The sequence below is a fragment of the Pogoniulus pusillus genome, chromosome 13 (assembly GCF_015220805.1).
Source record: "Pogoniulus pusillus isolate bPogPus1 chromosome 13, bPogPus1.pri, whole genome shotgun sequence".
Lineage (NCBI taxonomy): Eukaryota > Metazoa > Chordata > Aves > Piciformes > Lybiidae > Pogoniulus > Pogoniulus pusillus.
In genome coordinates this window covers 25,175,158-25,193,601 of record NC_087276.1, presented here as the reverse complement: position 1 = coordinate 25,193,601, position 18,444 = coordinate 25,175,158, and the positions used below count along the sequence as shown (strand labels likewise).

The following is an 18,444-nucleotide window of genomic DNA, read 5'->3' as shown; positions in this document are numbered from 1 at the left end:
TGCAGGACAGACAGATGGAAGAGTCACTCCCTGTGGCACTATGGGCCGGCCTCTAGACCCTCTCTTTCTGAGCCCTGAGTAACTACAGCTGGTACCTGAGATGCCTCTTCTTCCAGGAGATGGTGTGGAAGATGGTGGAGACAATGAAGAGGCTGGACAAGCCAAAACCATAGATCCAGGCTGAGATAGTTTCCCACTGGTCATCAGAGAGGATGTAGAGGATGGAGCTGCCGAGGATGCTGGGCAGGATCCAGAACTGGAAGGGAGAAGTTTATCTGCTGCCTGGCCTGTGTTTCTAGTGAGTAGCTAGCAACTGTTGTTGCTCTCAGGTGTTTCTGTTCAAAATTTCCACCCATAAGGGGCAGGTTTGCCACCTGCACTGCCCAGGCAGGCTCTCTCCCTGTGTGGTTCAGCTCCAACATAGCTTCCCCAGGAGGAGGTAGAAAGGAGGAGGAAGGCACAAGGAGGATGGCTATCTCTGGGCCATCTCCCAGGGCTTGAAGTGGGAGCTGCCAGGTCCTGAGGGGAAACCCTGATGTGGAGAGTGTTCATTTGCTCTGCCACATAGGCAGCCGCATGGGGTGGCTGCCACCATTCCTCTGTGGAAAAAACTCCATTTTCAGGGAGTTTTGCAAACCACTCCTGCTCCACTAAGCCCACAGCCTCTGGGGTCACGGGCCCATGGTGAGATGCACACCAGCTACCCCGGAAAGGAAGAAGGAGAGAGCATCCTCATCCCCTGGGAGCACCTGGAGCACATCTGCCTCATCACAGCCCCAGAAGGCTCAGCAGCTGCTCCATGGCTGAACACAGGCATTTTCAGGTGCCCCTTGAGATTCCTCAGGGGATCTCTGGAGAGCTGAACACCATCCTCCCTCTGCCTGGGATGTGGACAAGGACTCACCGCGTGGGTGGCACAGTTGGCTGCGTGCTCGTACTCGGTCGGCTGGTACCTGCAGTTGGATGGGACACGGTGGTTCATAAACCTGCAGCAAGAGGCAAGAAGAGGAACACTCTCAGGAAACAGGGTGGGGGAAAGTCCTCTTGGAGGAGTCTGCACTGAACACCCACCAGCCCCCCCAGAGTGGACCCCACTTCACCCAAGGACTGGACATGGTTTGTCCATCTGACTGGCCCTAGATGCCAGGACCTCTGGTTTTGTTCAGTTGCATTTCTGGCTGAAGCCTTTCCCAGTAGCTGCCATTGATTGCAGAGCAGAAGACAGGAGCCAGCTCTGCCCTCTGCTGCAAGCAGGAGAGGACAGACAACAGCAGTGGTGGGAGAAGCCCCAGAAGTGGAGAAGACACTTGGTGTGTCATAGAATCATGAAATGGTACAGGTTGGATGGGACCTCCAGGGATCATCAAGTCCTACTCCCCTGCCAAAGCAGGATCACTTAGGGCAGGTCACACAGGAGTATGTCCAGATGAGTCTTCAAAGTCTCTAGAGAAGACTCCACAACCTCTTTGGGCAGCCTGCTCCAGTGCTCCATCACCCTCACAGTAAAGTTTTTCCTCATGCTGAGCTGGAACTCCCTGTGTTCTAGTTTGCTTCCTTTGTCCCTTGTACTACCACAAGGGGTACGGAGAGGACCTGCTGCTTGTCCCCAGTCCATCCAGCAGGGACACTGGCTCCTCAATTCAAGAGAGATGTTGAGATACTAGAATGTGTCCAGAGAAGGGTGACGAAACTGGTGAGGGGCCTGGAACATAAACCCTATGAGAAGAGGCTGAGGCAGCTGAGGTTGTTTAGCCTGGAGAAGTGGAGGCTCCAGGGTGACCTCATTGCTGTCTACAACTACATGAAGGGAGGCCATAGCCAGGTGGGGTTGGTCTCTTCTCCCAGGCAACCAGCAAGAGAAGGGGACACAGTCTCAAGTTGTGCCACAGGAGGTCTAGGCTGGATGTTAGGAAGAAGTTGTTGGCAGAGAGAGTGATTGGCATTGGAATGGGCTGCCCAGGGAGGTGGTGGAGTCACCATCCCTGAAGGTGTTCAAGACTGGATGAGGCACTTAGTGCCATGGTCTAGTTGATTGGTTAGGGCTGGGTGCTAGGTTGGCCTGGATGATCTTGGAGGTCTCTTCCAACCTGGCTGATTCTATGAAAGCAGACACACTGGAGACAAGGCACAAATATTTAACTGCTGTGAGCAGTTACTCATTAGAAGTATACAGCTCTGACAGCTGTAGCCCTGTGATGTCTTTGGTTTCTGGGTCCCACATGCATCTACCTCCTGGCAGCAGAGACAGGTGCTGGGGAGCACAACCCTCCACACCCCCTTGGAAGCTTGCATTTTTATCTCTGCTTCTCTCAGTCTGTGGCATCAGCTTGCTCTTGGCATTCACAGGAACATATCGATTGCCCCTGTCAGATCAACACACAGCAATGAAAAATAGCATGGGCTTGGCTGGATGCTGCTGGGTACATAATGCTCTATTAAGAGGCAAATTAAATGTGCTTCCATGCTAACAGGTTGGAGCTAAGTGCTACCTTGCCCAGCGTCCTCTTTTGCCTTAGTGAAAGGGAGCAAGAAATAGGAAAATAGAGTGATCCTTCCCTGACTGCCCCTGGCACTGAGGGCTTTGAAGACTTCTGATGTGGCTCAGATCAGGACAGCCAAGCTAAGTGGGCAGTGATGGGGCTGTCCTGCAGGACCTGGGCTAATTGTTTCCTGACCTTGTTTGCTCTCAGCCCTGGCACCATCTGCAGCATGTTTCACAGCTGAGCTGTGCCCAGCGAAGGGCCTCGGGGCCTGGCAGGACCTTGCTGTTGGGCACAGAGTGACCCCTGGGACACTGTCTCAGTCTGGGACACTGAGAAAGGCAGTAGAAGTCCCCTCTCCCCTTCCCCAAGCCACCCACATCCGTACGCACTCACCTGTCTCCACTTGCCTGCTCAGCCCCACCACCTGGGCCACTCAGACATTGAAAGTGAGCCCAGGATGGTTTGAATCCCTCAAGTGGCAAGGGTTTGAGCTGGGGGGGAGGATGGCCACAAAAGGAGAAGGTGTGCAAGGTGCTCCCGAGCCAATGACCACCCATACAGCCACCCAGTCCCTGCCCTGCCTGCTGCTGGACTCTGGCACTGCTGGACCCAGCGTGGTCATCCTCACCCAAAAAGATCTTGAGAGGGGATACATAGAGGGGTCAAACTCCCACTGCCCTGCAAACCAGAGCTTAGCAAGGCTGCTGTGGCAAGGAAGCAGCCAGGCATCCCTGGGGATGTAGTGGTGCCCAGCATGCTATCACCTGTATCCCAGGAGACACCAGGGATGCCCACCCCGTCCTGCTGCTCCAGCCGTGAGAGCTGGCCAGGCTCCCAGTGCTGAAGCCACATCTCCCTGGCAGGAGAACATCGCTGTTCCCTGGCTTGCCAGGACACCGTCCCCAGCTCCCCTTCGCTTTCTGCTTCCCTTTCTTTTCCCCTAAATGATAAGGGGAGGGGAGGGCCAGACCCCCCGCCTGACGTCATGGTTGCTGAGGAAACCTGTTCGAGGCCCCTTCCTTGAATGTATTTGTTCTAACAAAGCCACGCATCAGCTCCTCTCCACTCTGGTGCTCGCTGTTCAGAGCAGTAACAGGGAGCAGCAGCGGGGCCAGCTCCCACAGCCTCCTCCCTTAGGAGTGAGGGACGCTCAGACCCTTTGGGAAGGGGTCCCTGGTGTGCAAATGTGCTCCCTAGCTCTGGTACAGGCATGGAGAAGCCTGAAAGGGCCACCCCAGCTCTCTGCACAGGTTGAGGTCACAGAGCATGTGTGCCCCACACCCAACACCTGCTTTTTCCCAGAGGGAGAAGTAGCCCTCAGAAGGAACTTTTGTCTGACCTGGGGAAAAACCTGTTCTTGTTTTCCAGGCCTGCTTTCTAATGAGCATCATCTCATGAAGGATGGGAAACGGAGCATCACACAAGTGGCACCTGGCTAGAAGTGTTAAGCCAGCCTGGGTACAGCAGAGCCCTCCTGAAGCAGCCCCATTCTGGGGCTAGGTTGACACATTTTTGTGCTCCTCTATGCTGAGGAGCAGTGCTGTGCAAACAGGCACACAGCAGCCAGTGTTTGCACGTCTCCTGGCAGGACAGGATGAGTCCCTGGCTCCCTGCAGCCCCTCACTCCTCAGGGGTGAGAAGGCAATCATACACTCACCATCACTTCTCTCCTGGCATTTTATCTCCCAGGCCACCCTGGCATGCCAAGTGACAATCCAGCTCATGTCATCCCTGTGCATGTTGGCATGGGTGCAAGGCAGAGTACAAAGAGCTCTGCATCAGTCCCAGAAACTTGCCATATTAGTGTGTAAAATGAGCCTCAACCCTGAGCTCTAGCCCAGACAGATGGACAGACACACTTGGAGAGGGCACCTGCAACACTTATTAGAGTTGATGAAAGCCAAGAGCCCTGGGAGTGGCTGCTGTGTGTTTCTCAGCCCCAGTCCTGTGTGACTGGGGTTGGGAGAAGGGGAGCTGCTGGCAGCCAGGGTTTTTCAAAGCAGGAAAATAAGGAGAAGAAGGGATGCACCTCTCCAGACTTAGATCTGATGCCTGAAAAAGTCTCCTGCGTGGCTGGTTGAATCCAGGACCGTTGCCAGCTCCGTGCTGTTGCACTCACACACTTGGGAACACCTTGGCAGCGCCCCTGGGGTGGGAGCAGACAAGAGCAACTTCTCCCAACTGCCTCCAGCCTATGCTGCCACCAGCCCAGGGACCAAGCAAAGCTGCAGTGCTGTGGCTCACCCAACACACTAAGTCTGTGAAGCCACAGGCAAGTGATTACATACCAGCTGGGTGCTCCAAAGCACTTTGGAAGGTGCTCTAGGACTACAAAGTCCAAAAGACAGAGAGAATTGCCAAGCCTCCTGCACATCAGGAATACAAAGATGTTTAGAAGGGCTGTGTCCAGCTTTGGAGTCCTCGGGACAAGAAACACATGGACCTGTTGGAGCAGATCTGGAGAAGGTCACAACAATTATCAGCTGGAACCCCTTTGTTGTCAGATCAGGCTGAGAGAGTTGGGGTTGTTCAGCCAAGGGAAGAAAAGGCTCCAGGGAGACCTTCTTGTAGCCTTTCAGCACTTAAAGGGACCAATAAAAATGATGGTGACAGACTTCTTAGCAGGACAGACTTTGTGAAAGGACAAGGGTGATGGGTTTGAACTGAAGGAGGGAGATCTAAGGAAGGAATTTTTCACCCTGAGGCTGGTGAGCCACTGTCCCAGGTGGCCTATAGAGCTAGCAGATGCCCCATCCCTGAAACCATTCCAGGTCAGGTTGTTTGGGGAACTGAGCAACCTGCTCTAGCAGCAGATGTCCCTGCTGACTGCAGTGGGGTTGGACTAGGTGACCTTTCGAGGGTCTCTTCCAACTCAAACCACTCTCCAACTCTGTGTTGTTCTTCAGGGATGGTGCATGGGAAGCAGAGACCCAAGGAGCTCCCAGGCACCTCTTTTTTTTCTCCCAGTGCTGGTTCTGGCAGCTGCTATACAGACTGACTACATGAAGATGGGGGGCCTGGTGGGGGTCCAAGCAGGGGTTATTCACTGCAGCCCCAGGGTTTTTGCTGCCCTGCTTGTGCCTGTTTCCCCCTGGCCCCTTTCCCAGGGAGAGAGACAGAAAAGATCCAGTGCATGAGGCTCTGGCCAAGGAAACAAAGAGCCCTTGTCCCAGGCAGCCAGGGCAAAGTGCAGAGCTGGCTTCCCAGGCTTGTTCCTTTCTCCTTCTCTCTCTCCCACCCTGTTTGGTTGGAGTTTTCATGGGGGGCAGGATTATGACTTTGTGAGACTTTTTAGAGTTTTTAAAGAGTTTTAAGACTTTTTTTCCAAGAACAAAGTCCTGACCCCAAAGATCATGGATGCTGATGCTTTGCCAGGGTAAGGCAGAATCACAGAATCATAAAATCAGTCAGGGTTGGGAGGGACCACAAGGATCATCTAGTTCCAAGCCCCCTGCCATAGGCAGGGACACCCTACCCTAGAGCAGGCTGCCCACAGCCTCATCCAGCCTGGCATTAAACACCTCCAGGCATGGGGCCTAAACCACCTCCCTGGGCAACCCATTCCAGCCTCTCACCACTCTCATGCTCAACAACTTCCTCTTCACGTCCAGCCTGACCCTACCCACCTCCAGCTTTGCTCCATTCCCCCCAGTCCTGTCACTCCCTGATATCCTGAAAAGTCTCTCCCCAGCTTTTTTGTAGCCCCCCTTCAGATCCTGTAAGGCCACAAGAAGGTCACCTGGGAGCCTCCTCTTCTCCAGACTCAACAGCCCCAACTCTTTCAGTCTGTCCTCACAGCAGAGCTGCTGCAGCCCCGAGCATCCTCGTGGCCCTTCTCTGGACACTTTCCAGCACATCCACATCCTTCTTGTAATGGAGGCTCCAGAACTGGATGCAGTACTCCAAGTGGGGTCTCAGCAGAGCGGAGTAGAGGGGGAGAATCACCTCCCATGACCTGCTGGCCACACTTGGAGTGGCCTTTGTGTGAGCATTTGAGCATCTGACATGTCTTGGGGGCACCAAGACAAGCTGGCATCACCCCCTCCGTAGGCACCATGCACTCACATGGGCAGAGCCTTTGGGACACTTTGGAGGGAAGATGTCCTCTACACACATGGAGGGAGAACAGCCCTGGTGGAGTCTGCAGCTTGAGTCAATACTGACTCTCTGACTGGCCCTTGCCACATCATTTCTCCCTTAGCCCCTTTCCTCTTCTCCAGGTGAGATCCTTTAGGCAAGCTAGTGGTAGGGTAATGTGAGGGTGGAAAATCACCAAGATATGGATGGAGAGGCATGAGTTGGGCTCCCACTGAGCAGCTCATCCCTGTCCTTGGAAAGAGCTGGTCCAACCAAACCATGCTGTGAATCAGGCCATATATATGACACGTGGTTGTGTGCCTGTGCATTGGGGAACTGAGCTCCCCCTGCACAGTGCTGAGGCCACAGCCATGGCCATGTCCCTTGAAGAGAGAGCAGATCCTTTTCACAACCTGTGAAGCACTAAATGCCAGAGCTGTGTGTTGCACCACAGTGATAAAATAAGAGGGAACAACAACATTTTGCACCAGGTGAGGTTTAGGCTGGACATTAGGAACAGTTTCTTCCCCAAAAGGGTTGTCAAACCCTGGAACAGGCTGCCTGGGGAAGTGGTAGAGTCCCTGTCCATGGAGGCAGGGATTGAAAAGCTGTGTAGATGTGTTGCTGAAGGACATGGATTAGTGGTGACTTGGTGGTGCTGGGTTAGTGGTTGGACTCGATGGTCTGAAAGGTCTCTTCCAGCCAAAGCAGTTCTGTGATTCTACAGCCAAGATTGCTCCCAGGTGATGTGAATCACCCCAGACCAGCTAATGTCTACAGGTTTCACCTGTGAATGACTTATAAAGGTGCTGGGCTGGGCCAGCAGCTGGCTGATGCCTTTGCAAGTGGGGTGGTGATTTGTTGGTTGTCTACTCTCCTGCCCAGGAGACTGAGGCACTTCCAGGCTGTGTTGCCCCTGAGGAATTTGACTGCAAAATGAGAGGATTTCTCCTTCTCTTTGTGACTGGGTATCATAACTGATTTTAGAGTGATGGAGGAGGATTGTATCCTGGTGAAGATGTCTTGCCAGAGAGGAAGGATGGAGGAAGCATTTGCTGGCTGCTGACTGGCAGTGGTGGTAAGTCCTGCTTGGAGCCCCTGGAGTTGTTGCTTGGTAGAGCAAATGTTGTTATGCCTGAGGTGAGAGTGCTGGAGCAGCTGTGTCCCTGCAGAGCAGGCTGGCTCCTCATTCCTCTCCAGTGCATGGTCCAGATTTGCTCTAATGAGCCCAGAGGCTGCACACACAGTGTAGATGCTGGGGCTTGCTCACGTGAGAGCTCCTATGGCAGCATCCCTGGTCAGATGGGGTTTACTGTGTGCTCTGCCTCTGACCCACGATCTGGTAATGCTCCAGCTGCAGTCCCTGGTAGAAGCTTCATTCCTTTTTAAGTTTCTCTATGTTTTGTAATGCTCTCAGTCCTTGGGAGCAGTGTGTGATGTTGTTGTGCAGGACCCAAAGCATTGCTTGTTCATGGGACACAATCACAGGAGGCAAGAGACAGAGTAGGACCACTCAGGGTCCCCCCTCCAGTCCAGGTCATCAATTACTCAATGTGATAATGTGGGAAAGGCTCATCAGCCCTTCCCTCTGTCCTCATGGCTGCAGCTCCCAGTGCTGAGCCCCCAGACTCTGTAGTACCAAAAAGCTGCTTTTTGCAGCTCAGGAGCACGCAACAAATCCTGTTTTTCCTTCCTACCCATTGGCATGGAAGTGTTTGCCACTGGGAAGCAGAAACACAAGGGCTCAGCTTAATGCTGCCCAGCACTGCCATCTGCAGAGCCACCCACATGGGCACGTGTGTAACTGTGTGGCATCCCAGCAGGAGCTGGAACCTCTCTTTCCATGCCTGCTCCTCAGTGCCTGCGTGTTCCTACGCAGGCATATGGAGCTCCTGGTTTGGAAAGCTGAGCTGTGCGTGCTGTAAGCTTGTAGGCTGGCTTCCTGGGCTGAGGGAAAAGGGACAGCTGGGGCAAGCTGGCTCCGTGGGTTTATTGCTTTGACTCCCTCCCATCCCATTGAGAAGGGGCAGGAGGACTGATGGAACAAGACAGCGCAGTGTTTTCCGTACTGCTTCCTGGCACCGTGCAAAGAGCTGGCAGCTTGGGTAAAGAGCTGAGCACGGAAGGCTTTTCATCTAAACCTTTCTCCTGGCTGAATTAGCTGATCACCACACTGCTGGAGTAGCCTGCCCAGATGCCCCAGCGCAAGCCTTGCTTCCACAAAGCTGCAGATCGAGTATTGTTCATCACTTCTGATTGCCCTCATCCTGATCTAGCTGGTTCCCAGCATCCTAACATGTGGCTGCAGACCATCCCCTGGCACTATGTAGCCTCCATGCCTTGAGAAATGCTGAATGAGTCTGCTTGGCAACTTAGAGATGCTCCAACACAGGGACCATGTGCCCAGCTGCACCCATGCTGTACTTGGTTCTAAAATGCAGGCACAGATGTCCTCCACGAAGGGAGAGGGAAGGCAGCTCCCAGCATATCCTGCTGCCAGAGCAGTGGGGTACACGAGGGGCCAAGCCTGGCAGGAGGCAATATCCCAGAGTCCCAGCATGGTAGCTGTTGGAAGGGAGTGCTGGGGTTCATCTGGTCTGATGTCCCTGCTAGAGCAGGGTCACCCAGAGCAGGTTGCCCTGGATCACATGCAGGTTTTCATAGAATCAACCAGGTTGGAAGAGACCTCCAAGCTCATCCAGTCCAAGCTAGCACCCAGCCCTGTCCAGTCATCCAGACCATGGCACTAAGTGCCTCATCCAGTCTTTGCTTGAACACCTCCAGGGATGGTGACTCCACCACCTCCCTGGGCAGCCCATTCCAATGCCAATCACTCTCTCTGCCAACAACTCCCTCCTAACATCCAGCCTAGATCTCTCCTGGCACAACTTGAGACTGTGTCCCCTTGTTCTATTGCTCATTGTCTGGGAGTAGAGAAGACTCCACAACCTCTCTGTGCAGCCTGTTCCAGTATTCCCCTGTTTCCTTGGCCATACTAAGAGTGTACCAAATTCCCATTCCTTGCTTCTCAATCTGGAAGAGACAAGTGTGAGAGGCTCCAAGCCAGACTGGATGCAGGTATAGACCAATTCTTCACCCATGAGAGCCCAGACAGAGCTAGAAGGGTTTAGCTGGTGGGTGGAAACTCAGCAGGTAATTCCCACCAGGGCCATAACTGTCCACATTTCTATCCTTTGTGAAGGGAGATTTCTTTTTCTTTCCAGCAGGCCTTCTACTTGGTTTTTTTTTGTAGATGGCATCTCTAACTCTTCCAAGGCAACTACAGCAGAGCTGTTTGTTTATTCACAGCAGATGGGATTGGTGAGTGCTTCCCAAATAGCTTTCTGAGCAGGGACTTCTTGTTTCCTTTGCTACTCATGAGACCTCCAACAACAGCTGATTAGTCACAATATGACTCTGATGTCCCAGGTGTTCCATGAGTGTTAGAAGGGCTGCTTCCAGAACTAAAAATGCTCTGTTATTCACCCTTTGCTTCTCTGAAAAGTCATTGTCAATGTCCCTTCCCTTGCCTGCATTGCCCTGGGCACTGAACTTAGTGCTTAGATTGCCTGCTTAGACTCTGCCATCACCCAGGCTGGGCAGGAGTGAGTGTGACCAGCAGCCTCTCTGCCTGTTGCCAGAGGCTTTGGGCAGTTTGGGGGCTGCAGCCTTCCCAGCCTCTCTCCCTGGCTGCCACTGTGACTGTTAAATTACAGGGGCACGACACAGTTTCTCAGGTCCATAAAGGCTTCCCATAGCATCCTCTGAGACGGAGCCAGGTTCTCATTGGGGATTCCTGGATGCTACTCAAGTACAAATGCTATTTGTAAATTATTCAGCAGCTGTCTGGACCACGAAGGCATGGAAGGAGAATCATGGATTTCACCAGCCAGGCCAGTGCATAGCAGGATTGCCATTAGTAGTACTGGCAAGAGAGAGCAAGTATTGGGATTCCCATTAATATTACTTGCAAGAGAGCTGTGTCTGGAGCTGTGTACCAGCTGGTGCTGCTCAGCACAGCAGAGGAGCTGACTCCTTGTATATAACTTACTGATCTTTCTCTGCATAAAATCCTTTCCTCAGTCACAGCAAGCCTAGACTAGGAACCTGGACAGGAGCATAGACTAGGATACAAACTCTTGAAGGTCAGCCCTGCTCAGATCAGTTAGCTGGCATCTGAGGCAAACATCAAGAATCTGATGCTCATGGTATCATGTTATCATAGAATGGTAGGGGTTGGAAGGGACCTCTGGAGGTCCAGCCTCTCTGTTAGAGCAAGGTTGCCTACTGCAGGCCACACAGGCAAATGCTCAGGCACATTGTGGAGTCTCCTTCTCTGGAGACTTTCAAAACCTCTCTGGGCACCTTGCTTCAGTGCTCCAGCAGCCTCACAGCTAAGAAATTCTTCCTCATTTTGAGATGGAACTTCCTGGGTTCCAGTTTGTGTCCATTGTCCCTCATCCCATGGCAGGGCACCACTGAATAGCACAAGAATTTGCAGTGTGTGGTACTGAGTCCATCCAAATCTGGATCCTCACTACATGAACATTTTGACACCTGGATAACCCCAAAGGGAGACCTGAGCTCTGTGTGTTTGGCCATGTCTTCTCTGCCTTGCTCAGCTCCTGCCTGAAGCAACTATCCCCTTGCAGCATCACTCTGGGTACTTCACCAATCTCCTTTAGCAGCTGCAGCCAAGCACTACCCCGAGAGCAATGAACTGAAATAACCATTGTGCTCTTGTGCCTTTCTTCCTGTAGGAGTTGTAGTTGGTTTGCATCTCTTTGTCTCACTGTGGAGCCGGGGCTGTGGGAAGAGAGGAGGAGGGAAGGCAAGCCTGGGAGCTGTGCTGGCAGAGCCTCGCCTCTTGCATTCACTGACCTGCCACCCTGGGCAGCAGCTCGAGTTTCCCATGCACCCTGTTGGCTGATACCTCATGAAGCTGGCCACAGCAAGCTATGCCAAAGAATCACATCAGGCTGACATCCAACACCAGCTGAAGGAGGGAAAAGACCATCATATATCCATTTCCCAGTCAGCCTCTCCTTGCCCCAAAAGCATAAGGTGCAGGGCTTGGCTTGCCTGCTGCTGCACAGCTCCAGTGTGGTGATCCCCATTTAAGCCTCTCTTGCCAGGTCCCTCAAGCCTCCCAGAGGAGGAAAAAGGGCAGTTTTAGGGAATATCCCATTGCACATGACCACAGAATACTTCTTGTCTCCTAGATACCTGGTTCAAAGGATAACTGCACCTACATGAGATGAATCTCATCTTAAGAAGGTATCTGAGTCAACCTGGCCTCAGAGAGCAAATGGTACAGAGTTGGTCAGTGCCATCAGATGATCCTGGTTTTCCCCTAGGTATTTTGGGGGCCTCTCCATCTCTTGGGGCAGCTCAGCTGGGGGCAGCCTGGCAGGTCTTACTGAGGATGGTGGCAGCAACACAGTGAGGAGCCCCTGCCTCTTGAGCAGCTCTGAGCTGCAACATCAAGGCTGAAAGCATTTCCCTTCTCAGTGCTTCACCCCACATGGGCTGTGGGGGAAGGAGAGCTCTTAGAAGGCATCTTGGCATGTGTGAGCAAGGGCTGCTTGTACTTTCATTGCAAAGCAAATGGGGACCAGGTTGACAACCTGGTATTGTTTTTCTCGTGTTTGGGGTCTGAGCACCCCCATTTCTCTCCTATTGCTTTTGGTTCTTCTCTCCCTTTCTTGCCTGGAGATGCTGGAGGAGTCATCAGAAAATGTCTCCTTGCTTAGTAATTACAAGGAGGAAGGTCTGCCCAGCTGCCTTTCCCCAGGCTTGGAATTATAGAGTTCAGATCTCTGTGCCTTTGTGCCAGTGAGGAGGTGGCAGCGTCTACACTGCAGATGCTGAGATGATGAGGACAATTTTGGACCATGCACCTACAGAGGCTCTTGCTCTCCATAACTGAGAAATCAATGTGGCTTTTCCTGGCTTCTCCAGTCTGTTGCTCTGCGCAGGGCAAGAGGAGCAAATGCTGTAAGATTTAGAGCCTTTTACATGCTCAGATTTTGAGCTGTTATCAATTTATTAGGATGATTGTGTCCTGTGCAGCCTGCAGTTCCCAGCAAACCCCTCTCCACCAGCTGCTCCAGAGCTGCTGGAGACAGCCAGATACAGCAGCTCCCCACTTAATCATGTTTCCTTTCAATTACAGGTCTGAATGGCCAAAGTCTTGGAAGCATTTTGTATTCCAACAGGGAGGCTGGGGCTGAGCTGTGTAGACAAGGGAAACCAGACCCTGTCTGAATAAAAAGGAGGTTAAAGCTGGTGATGAGGTGAAGGAAAGGATTGGTTACTGGCTTGGTGTAACCTGGCTGATGAGTTTAAGTGACGAAGATGCTATTTGCACTGATCTGTGCTGGGGAGAAACCAGCATCATTTTGGTGGTCTGGGAGGAAGGAGGGAGGAGGAGAAGAAATAGTGGAGGAATAGCTGCCCTATTCTAGTTACTCCTAGTAAATAATATCTAGTTGTTGCTAATAATCTAATATCTAGTTGTTGCTAATAATCTAATATCTAGTTGTTGCTAATAATCTAATATCTAGTTGTTATTAATATCTCATATAGTTACTACTAGATAAAGCAGGAGGAATTACATCTGGTAGCAGATGGACTGTGGGCTGCTGCCAGCATCATGGGTGAGTTTGGCCTAATGGGCAGGTGATGGCTATCACTTGCTGCAGTGCAGGCTATGAATGACAGGGAGAGTCTTGCAGAACTGTGCTTTTCAGCTCCCTTTCCCCACGGTGGAAAGTGATAGAAGAGTCTCTTGGACCTCACAGGAAAGGAGAAACCACCAAGAGACTAATTTTTTAGCCACAACCTACTCAAACAGCATTGCCATGCATCCCTGTTTCCACCACAGCAACAGCCTCCTCTCTTTGCTTTTCCTCCCTTCTGCGTCAGCTGTGATGCTCTATCTCCAAAGCCCAGCCAGGAGGAGGGGACACCTCGGTGCAACTCCAACCCCAAGTTTTCTGCTGGCAGATCACAAAATGCTCCCACATTGATTGCTGCCTTTCATCTCTCTGTTCAAAGCCCAGTGCCTTTGCTGCAGCTTTCACACAACAGGTCTTTCATCACCACATTATTTATTTCTTCTGGTGGGTGTATGGCCAAGTTCCTCTTTCCTTGCTCCTCACTCAATTAGATGAAACAACATTAAAAGTGATGTTGTTCCAGGCCTTTCTACCACAGGGTAAACTTTTCTGCCTTTTTTTTTTCCTAAGAAAGGACACAAGTGAGTTTTTCATCCTCTCAAAAGACATTGCAAGATGCTTCTGATGTCTTGAAAGGCATGTGCCACTGTGGGCCCTGTGGTGCCTGCTCACCCCAGTCCCCATCACAGAGCCTGGTTCCTGTAACTTGCAGTCCAGTTAAACCAAAAGGTCATCCCCAGCACAAAGGGAAGAGCAGCTTTTAGGGTTTCTTTTGGGATGTGCCACAGCAGAGCATTTCCTCGGGCACAAGAGCTGGTGTGTGTAGAGCACAGCAGGGGACAGAGATTAGCAACTGTTATTTTTAAGCACTAGGCTAAGAGGATCTCTGCAGTGATGTAGGAAGCTCTGGGTTGGCATCATGTGCTGGCAACTGCCTTTGGGTGAAAGCCAGGGGAATACCTGCTAGTCCTGGCACCCAGTGAGAGATGAAGTATGCCAAGGTAGACCTGACCCTTCCCATGCCCTGCACTCCCTAGCACCTTGTCCCCATTCAACAAGTCTCCAGAAAGGACCATGACAAGGTTTGAATGTGCTGATTGGGGATAAACAAAGCAACAGGTTGGCAGATGGGTTCTGCTGGGGTAGAATTAAAGAGGAGAGGCAACCCCTGCTCTGCTCCCCAGCCTCTGCACTGCTGTCATGGGGCAAAGGTATAGTTTTCCCTCCTGCTCTGGGAGTGTAGAGCTCTGCCCAGACCCATCTCCCCCTGGCCCTCTCCTCTGCATGCCAGTGGGGAAATAAAGTTCTGAATTTTGTTGTCAGAAGTAGTTTTGCACCACATGCATTGCACAGACTTAGGCACCTCCTGCATCTCTCCCAGGCAAAGGTGGTTAGGCAGCTACAGCATCAAAATAGTCCTTGAGCAGGTGTCTCCATGTTTCAGACAGCTTTTGGAGGTGTAAGTATGGATCTTCTCCATGGAACAGCTAGAAGGAGAGGTGCTGGTGGCTTGTGGGGGTAGGAGAGAAGTCTCTCAGGCAAACATCCTTTGGGGATGCTGATGCCTGGAGTAGGCAAGAAACCCCTTCACTGCTTGTTTTCAGACAAGTTTTTTTCTGGTACCTGCCTCTAACAGGACCACTGGAAGCCTGGCAATGGCAGCAGCAGAGCCTTGTGCCTCCAGGAGCTGTGCTAGCCTGTGGGACCTTCCACAGCCACACAACCATCCCCACTACAATCATGGGGAGCTGGGAGTAAAGCCTGTCCCTGGCACATGACTGACACTACACCCCCCTCCAGAATTCCCTTGAGCCCTGTCTGGCCATGAAATGTCCAGCACTCTGTGATCTGACTCATCCTCAGTCACCCAGCATGCTAGAGAGCTGCAGGCTGTTGTCCCCACGTCACCCATCAGCTCCCTGCTAGAGGCCACATCTGATCCCACAGCAGCGTGTGGCCGAGTGCCCTCTGACCTGTGCCCAGCGATCCTCAGGTTTCCCCCTATGCAGGCAACATCACGAGGTTTCCTAACACACCTTGAGCTGGTGAAACGAGTCCCTGCTGCTGGAAAACTCTCCCTGCGTAGTTCATGGAAGGGGAGAAGGATCCACCACCTGTGCATCCCATGGGAAGCTTCATGGATCTAGCCGGGTCCAGGCTAGGACCCACCTGGAGGGTACTTCATCTGCTCATGGTGAGACTTGGACACAGAGGGACTCTCCAGGGACAGTCTGCAGCCAGCAGTGGGCTCTGTCCCTAAAAGGTGCTGAGCTCCTGGTCCTTCAGCAGCGGGTGAGCAAGGGTGAAGTTAGACCCAGAGAAAGGCAGAGGATGCTCAGAATCCCTTAGGGATGCAGAAAAGCAGGTAACCTTCTCCCAGCAGACCAGCCCGCACCTGCCCCGGGCTTTGGGGCACTCAGCAGCTTTTGAAGGTCCCTTTAGGGCTCCATCCCCGCCGGAGCCGAGGCAGGGGCTGGGACTGTCCTGGGGCTCTGTTAGCCCCCGGGGAGGGGTCGGGGATCACCGGCACCGAGGGTTTTTACCTGGCGTAACGCGTCTTCTGGAAATCCAGCAGCCGGGACACGAACATCGCGGCGGTGCCATGGAGGGTCCCGGGGTAGGGGGCGGTGGCTGCTCAGCCCCGGGTCGGGGAGGAAAGAAGCTCCCGGGGGAACCGCACCAACTCCGCAGGCTCCGGCGGGGTGAGGAGGAGAAGGGGCGGCTGGTCCAGCCCAGCCTGGCCCCCTCCCACCCCGCCCCGGCTGCTCGAGAGAGCGGCCAGGGAAAAACAAAGGCGACCTCTGGGATGGGGAGGCTGGCCCCGCTGCCGCCCTCGGATGTGCGAGGAGGAGGAGGAAGAAAAAAAGGAGGGGAGGGAGATCCCGTCCAACTCTACCCGGCCACAGCAACCTGCACGATCTCCCGTAGTCTCCCCGGCAGCTTTAAGCTCAGCTAAAAATATTCCTCCCCCACTCCTCCCCGCTGCCACCCCCGGAGGATCAAATAGCAGCAGATTGGAATTGAGAATGTGATTAAAGATCTGGGGGGGGAGGAAGAGGGAGGGAGGGAGAGAGGGAGGGTGCAGGCAGCCTGCCCGCCCCCCCGGCCACGCTGCCCATGGCCGGGCTCATCAGGAGGGGCACCGAGATGTCCCTGCCTGCATCCCTGCCTGCCCCAGGGCAGGGCCAGGCCGCCCCGACATCCCCAGGGAGTTGCTTTGTTTGGCTTCGCTTTTATTTACTTGATTTTTAATGATTTTATTTTGTTTTCCGTTATTTTCCAGGGGCCCTGGCAGGGGTGGGAGGCTCTGCCCCCAGTCCCAGCGCTGTAGGATGCTTGTGGGTGGGGAAACGACTCCCACCAGCATGCCATCATCCCTGCCTGATCAGGAGATGCAGGAGGACAGCAAGGCAAAGACCGGAGACACCAGGAGGATACTCACCCCATCTCCATCCTAAGCCTTCACTCCTCCATCCTCTATACCACCAGGAAAATGAGACCCTGACATGCACCTGAGGCTGGGCAGATCAGAGAGGGGAACATAAAAGACGCTGAAAGCTTGTCTGCAGGCAGATAGACATCATCATCCATGCCCATCCTGTGCCAAAGGCTACAGGTACCCTCAGTGAGCAGCTAAGGGACAAGAAAGGTGACATGAGGCCAGCAGCCACTGAAGCCCTGATGTCCCCAGTACAACCTCGTGGTGATGCTCTAATAAGGTTGATGGGAAGAAGGTGGAAAAGCTGATGACATCTCAACACAAAGGCCACATTTCCATGGGAATTCACACACACACATCTTCCAAGAGCCAAACCAGACAAGAAAGAGAACCCCATTCAAAACATGAATGAATCCTAGTGCCCTTTGCAACCTCTTCAGAAAGCAGCTCATCCCTCCAGGGGATGGAAAAGAGGTGATGCTCCAGGTGCCTGCCGCACTGTGGAGTGTCCTCAAGAAGAATCCCCAAGGCCAAGAGCTGGCAGCAGGATCAGCCTTCCTGCACATTTCCCATCACGGATGGAAGATGCCTTCAGGAACCAGACTGGTGACAGTGGGATCCAGGAGGGGCAAGAGGAACAAAATAACCCCCATCTTTGGCAGGACCTACAGGTCTATCTGGGACAGTCAAGCCCTGGCTGAAAGCAGCAGGTCCAAGCCGAGATGCAGAGTGAGATCATCTCCAAGAACCTCTCCCACGCTCTGCCACTTAGCTGGGAAGATTTTTTTTCGAGTTCCTTCCCCAGCCTTGCTAGATGACGAGGCTTTGGCAAAGGCTATTTCATGATGCCTGTGCCCTGCTTTACCTTTTCTCAGAGCCCAGATAGAGAAGGGAGAGAGAACGATGATAAACCACATTTAACAGCATAACCCCCATCCCCAACGTCCCCAGTCTGCAGCCGGGGGTGCTGGTGAGGGACACCTGAAGTGAACCATCAGTCCCGAAATAGATCTGCCTCAGAGGGCAAAAGGCAAATTGAATGAAAAATAAGTTACTATTTTTAAAGCCTGAATCCAGTTGTTATGGCAACCAAAGCCTCGTGCATGGTGCTGGGGAATGGCTCCAGCCTCAGTGCTGCTTCCAAACCTGGAGGCTGGAGAACTGCAGACAGCCAGGAGCAGCAAGATGGTGGGATGCAGAGATGTCCACGCTCCCATCGCCTGTATCCCACTAGGACATGTGCTCTCCGTGCATGGCAGCTCCCTTCACATATTGGCTGGCTCTGGGCCTTGCTTTTCTTTCCTCTTCAAAGATCTGGATTAATTCTAATGATGGTAAGGAGAGGTTCCAAGGTTCAGGCTACCCTGACTGCAATGACATTTTTTCTGATGGCCCCCAAATGGGATGGGAGAATCTTGCAGAGTTTCTCTTTAGAGGAGGAATGGGTCATGAAGCTCAGGATTGGTTCCTCCCCAAAGTCCCAAACCCTGCATGAATTCCATAGCTGGAGACACCTCTGTGCATCCCAGTTGTGAAGAGTGTATTTGCACCTTGCTCCCCATAACTGCATTTCCTGAGGGAGAAAGGTTTCTCTGAGCATTAAGAGAGGATTTGAGATAAAAATCTGCCTTCTCTTAGCTGGAAAAAGCACTCCTCAATAAAAGAAACTGGAAGGGATAGGAGGAGTTATGGGGCACAGATGGGTTGGCAGCAGCTGTAGCGGAGGCAGAGGTGAGCATGTAGGGCAGCGTCAAGGGGCAGGACC

The 18,444-nt window shown here is 52.9% G+C and overlaps 1 protein-coding gene and 1 long non-coding RNA gene across 5 annotated transcripts in view; one reads left to right on the top strand and one right to left on the bottom strand.

Moving 5' to 3' along the window:
* MMD2 (monocyte to macrophage differentiation associated 2) overlaps window positions 1-16,243 on the bottom strand; it is a 33,900-nt gene extending 17,657 nt beyond the window's left edge. Inside the window, exons 1-3 of one of the 2 annotated variants that reach the window (XM_064153639.1) lie at window positions 15,784-16,243; window positions 905-986; window positions 96-256 (exon numbers count right to left, since the gene is read on the bottom strand). In XM_064153639.1, coding sequence (XP_064009709.1) covers window positions 96-256; window positions 905-986; window positions 15,784-15,830 — 290 coding nt within the window. In that variant the 5' untranslated portion in view covers window positions 15,831-16,243. The remainder of the gene's footprint in view (window positions 1-95; window positions 257-904; window positions 987-15,783) is intronic. The other variant, XM_064153637.1, reaches the window with a different exon arrangement.
* LOC135180849 (uncharacterized) lies at window positions 7,404-17,744 on the top strand. 3 transcript variants are annotated; one of them, XR_010304571.1, is made up of 5 exons: window positions 7,404-7,638; window positions 9,814-9,881; window positions 13,159-13,219; window positions 13,364-15,605; window positions 16,524-17,744. It is a non-coding gene; the product is annotated as an uncharacterized LOC135180849 (long non-coding RNA). The 3 variants fall into 3 exon arrangements; XR_010304573.1 differs by lacking the exon at window positions 16,524-17,744 and having other exon boundaries at window positions 15,250-15,841; XR_010304572.1 differs by lacking the exons at window positions 13,159-13,219; window positions 13,364-15,605; window positions 16,524-17,744 and adding an exon at window positions 11,321-12,167.
* The last annotated feature ends 700 nt before the right edge of the window (window positions 17,745-18,444 follow it).